The sequence below is a fragment of the Hylobates moloch genome, unplaced genomic scaffold, assembly GCF_009828535.3.
Source record: "Hylobates moloch isolate HMO894 unplaced genomic scaffold, HMol_V3 SCAFFOLD_6, whole genome shotgun sequence".
Lineage (NCBI taxonomy): Eukaryota > Metazoa > Chordata > Mammalia > Primates > Hylobatidae > Hylobates > Hylobates moloch.
Window position 1 is genome coordinate 140,747,183 of NW_026652281.1, and position 6,759 is coordinate 140,753,941.

The 6,759-nt window shown below is 40.7% G+C and overlaps 1 protein-coding gene across 1 annotated transcript; it reads right to left on the reverse strand.

The window, feature by feature from the left end:
- Positions 1 to 212: 212 nt before the first annotated feature.
- Positions 213 to 4,247, reverse strand: LOC116470644 (tropomyosin beta chain-like). Its single transcript, XM_032755801.2, is given in 4 exon segments — positions 213 to 834; positions 837 to 1,250; positions 3,708 to 3,760; positions 4,186 to 4,247. Coding segments are annotated over 4 exon segments (984 nt in total). The 3' UTR covers positions 213 to 379.
- Between the last annotated feature and the right edge of the window lie 2,512 nt (positions 4,248 to 6,759).

The following is a 6,759-nucleotide window of genomic DNA, read 5'->3' on the forward strand; positions in this document are numbered from 1 at the left end:
TTTGGTGGAAAGCTATCTCCAGTCAAAACCTCATAGAATTACTTTTTTCTTTGAATTAAAACATGCAATTGTTTAAAATAAGAGTCTCATCTATAAAATTAAATAGAGAGTAAAATGTAAAATCTTTTAACATCTTTACAACTACATCAGATAGACATGTCTGTGGATAAGGATTGAAAAGAAACAAAACTGAACGCAGTTAATGTGTTAGGTAGTAGAATTGATCCATATTTTTAGTAAAGAATAAGTAAAAATAAGGGAAAAAGAGGCATGAGGTGAGTTGTTGTTGTTGTTGTTGTTGTTTGGCTGGTAACGTCAGTTTTGTCAATTTTATTCGGTTGGGGCCGCAACTGTAGCTTGGCTGCGGGCAGGGCCGTCCTCACAGGTTGCTGAGTTCCAGCAGGGTCTGGTCCAAGGTCTGAAGAATCTCCACGTTCTCCTCCTTGGCACTGGCCAACGTCTCTTCTAGGTCATCACTGGTTTTCTCTAACTTTGCCACAGACCTTTCGACAAACTCTGCTCTGGTCTCAGCCTCCTTCAGCTTCTCCTCCAGCAGTTTCATCTCCTTTTCATATTTATCTTCTTTGGTGGAATACTCCTCCTCTGAGGCCGTCAGGGACTTGAGGGTCTGGTCCGTGGTTTGAAGTTTCTCCTCCAACTGTCTGGCTTGGCTCTCGGCCACCTCAGCTGTCTCTTCTGAGCGCTCCAGGTCTCCCTCCAGGATCAGCAGCTTCCTGGCCACCTCCTTGTGTTTGCCGTCTGAATCCTCAGCGATGCGCTTGGTCTCCTTCAGCTGCACCGCCTCCGGCTCCATCTTCTCCTTGTCCTTCATGGCCGGGTTTTTATGACCTTCATTCCTCTCTCGCTCTCATCGGCTGCCTTCTCGGTCTCCTCTAGCTTTTGCAGGGTTGTAGCTAGACGCTCTTTTTCCCGGTCCGGCTCCTCCTCTGCCTGTTGAATGTGGCGGTTAAGGGAGGCCACATCCGCCTCAGCATTGGTGGCCTTCTCGGGCCGCTCCAGTTTCTCCTGGGCCTCCTTCATGGATTCAGAATACTTTTCCACCTCTGTCCTCTTCAGCTTCTTCTGCTCCCCTTCCAGCTGCTTGCAGTGGTCCTCAGCCTGCTTCTTGTTGGCTTTGGCCTGCTCCAGGCGGTCGATGGCGTTCTTCTTGTCCAGCTTTAGCATCTGCATCTTCCTGATGGCGTCCCTGGCCGGCGGGCAGGCAGTGAGGACTGGGTGGATCCGACTGGCTGTGCGGACTCAGCGCACTGGTGGCAGGCGAGGAGGGCCGATCTGGACCGATATTTTTTTTTTTTTTTTGAGACGGAGTTTCGCTCTTGTTAACCAGGCTGGAGTGCAGTGGCGCGAGATCTCGGCTCACTGTAAGCTCCGCCTCCCGGGTTCAAGCGATTCTCCTGCCTCAGCCTCCGGAGTAGCTGGGACTGCAGGCGCGTGCTGCCACGCCCAGCTAATTTTTGGATTTTTAGTAGAGACCGGGTTTCACCAGGTTGGCCAGGATGGTCTCGATCTCCTGACTTCGTGATCCGCCTGGCTCTGCCTCCGAAAATGCTGGGATTACGGGCGTGAGGGAGTCACCACGTCCGGCCTGGGACCGAGATTGTTTTAATGCTTGTGAAAAAAAACTTTGAGTTGATGCTTATCTGTAGAAAGATTTGGCTTTAAAAATAGTCATTGATCATGCTGACTGTTAAACGTAATCGGTCAGAAATCACACATACTCCATAGACTTATAAGAAGAAAGGAAAAATAAAACAAAACAATGGGTGAAGATTATAAAAAGAGAAGTTCTCCAGCCTGGAGAAGCATTCTTCCTCTTTTTCTTCCTCCTTTTTTTTTAATCCACAAACTTGTTGGTAGTTGGCCTTTTGGGGGTGTGTTTTTCACCACGTTACAGGAACTCTCAATATCTCTCAGGCTGAAACCCTATTCTTTCTAATCTGATCAGACAAAACATTTTAAAAAGAAAATAGTTTTGATTAGATGACTCTATTTTGCGTTGTTAAAAATTTTTTCTTAAATATTTTTAAATTGATTTGTAATGTGATACAAGATGATTGCACAAAGTTAGAAATACAAAGTAAAAAGAGGAAAACAAGGAAAATTGATAATTCCTCCATTCAGATTCATCATGGTGTTAAATGGTTTCATTTCATTCATTCCAGTCTTCTTTTTTTTTCCTTCAGTATAGGTACCTGTTTATATATATTTTTGCTAGTATAATAGAATAATGTGATAAACCTTTGTGTATACACATTTTGTGTACAGTTCTGACTATTTCCTTAGGATCAACTTAAACCCTAAGTTTTAATACCCTGAAGGCTTAGAGTTACTGTGGGGCTTTGGGCTGCAGAGAGGGATTGGTGGTACTAAAGCTGTTGATTACAGGAGAGAAAGAACCGTGCTCTTGAAGTATTCCCTTCACCCCCACTTATAGTGATCCCTCCTGGTGTTGTAGAGATAGCATGGAATTGTTTCTGGCCAGATTATAATTCTGAGGACTCCGGGTTGATTCTTACAGTATGTAAGAAGAAAAAGTTAGAAAAGGTTTTTATGCACATAAGTCACTCCTAAAAAGTTGTATAGAAAAATGAAAGCTTATTTGAGATTATTATGTGCTATAAATATTCTAATCTGTAAGTTCGATTTTTTTTTTCCATTGGGGAAAATATAAATCAGAGTATCCTGAGTATTCTTTCTTTAAAAGAGAACATGGGTTCAATAACGGAGACTCACAAATAGAGGGATAAGAGAAATATGAAGTTTTGCTTTTGCAAACATGCTGAAGTGGAAAATAGAAAAGCTGAAATCAACAATAACAACAACAAAAACGCCACATCCATTTGGACTAAAATACATGTATATATAACACAACTTTCCAAGCATAAAACGAAAACTCTCACCAAGGGAATGAAAAAAATACTTTTTGAAAAACTGCTGAAATAGGCCTGTTGTTGAAATAGTTTTATTTCCCCTTTAGAAGGTCTATTTACTACAATTCTGGGAGTGAGAGGGATGATTTTGAATAAAGAATAGAGCCATTTAAGATGTTGTGCAGAGTACCAGAATTTATGATGACTGGTTTGAATTAAAACTAAATGTCACCAGCAAATAGGAGCCAACAGAAATGTACATTTCATTTATTGTATTGGGAGCTAGGGAGGGCAGCAGGGATGAGCTTACACTTAACAGGACTCTCTTTCATATGGCACTAATTTTTATGTGGAGAACTTAGACCTTACAAAAGCATGTGTTTCTCTCAAATCTTAGCTGTTCAGATTAATTCATTAATTGACAAGAGTTGAAATCATACCTCCTACTTGGGTATAGTACAAGAGGAAAAAAATTAAAATATTTAATGCATTTATTCATTCAGCAAATTTGTATTCAGCAGCTGCTCTTTGCTGGGTGTCATTCCCGTCACTGTGAGGACACTGGCAAACCAAAGATAGGTCCTTGTCTTTGGGACCCCTAGAGTTGAGGACAGGTAATGCATAGGAAGAAACAGGTGAGTTATCTTTCAACAATTAAAATGGAATGATTGGGAGATGCTGGGGGAACACTTCAGGTTGGGCGGTCAGGGAAGCCCACTGTGTCACACCCGAGAGCTCTCCAAGATGATTCCAGAAGTCCATCCCTTTCTCTTTTCAATTTATCGTATCTGTCTTTCCTCCTCCTGTGGCCTTTACCTTCTTGTAAAGCACTTACTATTATTATTTGCTTTGACGGAGGAACTGTAAAACTGAAATAAAGATGCAGTTAAAAAAAAAAAAAGCCTGAAATGCATTTTTTATAAATCAGAGGCTCAGGTGCACCATCCTTTTTTCAACTCCAAGAAAATCATAAATTATTTTATTAGAGGGAATTACCACAGCTCTAGATCTTCATGATTGCTGAACAGGAGGCTTTTTTCTTTTCTAAACATCAAGTTAGCTGCCAGTTTTAATTTTCTTTTGGAATTTACACATTAAAGACATTGTTTTAGCTGTTCAACAAAACTGTCTCTTATATCCAAGGGATGGTGCCAGAGTATGAAATGTGCATCTTGGTTTGATTTCTTCCCCTCCAGCCTGATTCACGAGTAAAAGCCAGCCTTGTGTTTTATGACTGGAGGGCTAGTATTCAGTACTAATAACTATGGAAAAAAAAAACAAATTCCAATTTTACTCTTTAATATCTTCATGCTCAGAAGTTTTATATTCAGGCGTCTGAGAGTGGGTCGACCACATTTCCGGTATCTTTACTTGATGGTGCTGTGAAGTTCTTTCGCGTAGATGATTAATGCAATAATTCTGGCACTTGGGATTTCAAAGACCAGTACAATGGCAAAACAAAAATTAACACATATTTATTCAGTGTTTGTTATATGTCAGACACTGGTCTGGGGTATGGAGAAATAGCAGTGAACAACAACAAAAAGAAACTGGCAAAAATGATTGCCCTCTTGTAGAGTATATTCAAATAAGGGGGGGAGAAAGTAAATGTATAGACAAGTAATGCCTCATGGTGATAAGTACTCAGAAGAAAGATTGCAGAGAAGGGATAAAGGGATAAGCAAGGTGGAAGTGAGGCCTGCAATTTTAGACAGGAAAAAGATAAGCTTGGGAAGTTCTTCCTGAGTTGGTCACTTTAAGGATAGATGGGAAGGGGGCCAGGCAGCAAGCCCATGTGAATATCTAGGGAAGTTAGGAACAGCAAGTGCAAAGGCCCTGAGGCAAATGCGTGCCTAATTCCATCTAGGGCCAGTAGGGAGGCCAGTGTGGCTAGAGGGTGGGAAGAGGAAGGAGGAGTTGTAGGAGATGAGCTCAGAGATGAAGGGTGAGATCACGTAGGTTCTTATCAGCCCTTAGAAAGACTCTTTGGGTTTTGGTCAGAGTGAAGTGGAAAATCATTTCAGGATTGCGAGCACTAGAATGTCACGATTTGATTTTCTACAAATACGCTAAAAGAGAGGAAAGGAAGAAGTAGAGAGACCAATTGGAGGCTATTTCAATAATCCAGGCAAGAGGAGATGGTGGGTTGGATCAGAGTAGTAGCAGTAAAGGTGGTGAGAAGTCTGATTTTGGATACATTTTGAAAATAAAGCCAACACGTTTTACTGCCAGTTTGGATGAGGGATGTAAGATAAACAGAAGGGTTAACAATGGGTCCAAGGTTTTAGGCTGGAGCAAATGGAAGGATAGAGTTGCTATTTACAGAGAACAAGAGGATTGGGGGCTCTTTTAGGGGAAAGATCGGGAGCTTGATTTTGGACATACTGAATTTGAGGTGCTCATTATTACCAAAATGGAAACAATAAGCAGGATGCTGGGAATGAGCGGTTGAGATTGGAGGTATACATTTGGGAGCAGTTAGCACTGGTGTGCATGCTCTACACTGATGTGCACACTGGCTTCTATGTTTTCCTGTCTGTGACTTGCATAAAAATAGTCTTTGTGGCACCCTCAAATTGTAACCCAGTTCCGAGCCAGGTATCTCAGATTGTATCTCTGGCTTAATTCTGGATTGGGGGTGATTTGATTTATTTTTGTCAATATTCATTTTCCCCTCTGTTCAGTCACAACCATGCAGCTACGTATTATTCCTATTTCCTGAGGGGTGTAGGTAAAGGGTCTGATACTGATTTATAAGCCACAGCAAATTCAGCCCCTTTTGATACTGCTCTGAAAGGAGGTTCTCTTTGAGAAAGTTTTTGTTACCTTTCCAATTAATCCGTCTTAGAGTTGATTATAGTTTTAAGCTTCATGATGCAATAATCTATAACATTTATATAGTGCCATTATCTCTTTCCAAGTACTTTATGAACATTTGTTTATTGCTTGCCGCATTACCCCACGAGGCAGGTAAAGTCCCATTTGCATTCATTGTAAGAGTTTCCTGACAGTGGGGGTTTGAGCTGTGAAGTGACTACCCATCAAACACCTGGCCAGTTAGGGATAGAGGGATCAATAAGCAAGTAATGATGATGGCTTCATCTTCATTAATTAATATTATTTTAGTACCTCCAGCATTCCCTCATAAAAGTCAGAACCTCAAATGAAAATGGTGTTTTCTTTCCCTAGAGACTGTAATGGATGCGATCAACTCAAATAGATGGGAGATATTAAGCACCAAGAGGGTGAATGAGGAGGTGGGCCCAAACTGCCCTCAACATTCTCATTATGAAAACAGAATTGTTACCCCAGAGGACTTTAAAGCAGTACTTAGTAATCTGGTAGAGTGAGAGTAGAAGCATTTGGCTGACTGGCTAATTACAAAACTTCATTTTTGCTTACAGTGTTAGAGATCTCAGGCAAAAAATGTTTTCTTTCATTTATTAAAATTCACTCATTGATTTGTTGATACCTCCTATATGATAGGCACTTTATAGGCCCAAAGGCAGATAGCAGTATATAAAAAAGACTAACATCTCTGCCTTCATGGAAATTTCTAGAGGGGGAATAATGATAATTAACATTTCAGTACTTACCACGTGCCAGACACTTTCTGTCACTACATTTAACAAATCATTTGATTACAACAAGAGTCCTATCATTACCAATATTATACAGAGAAGAAAACTGAGACATAGAGAGAATAAATTACTTGCTCAAATGCATAGTTAATACATCATGGGGCTTTGGTCCAAAGAGAACCACTATGCTTTAGTTTAGTTTTATTTTCTGCATGAAGTATTATAGTTGAAGGAGATGATTGGTTTGAAGAATTCACCTTAGCTATTTACAATGATAAATGTCAACA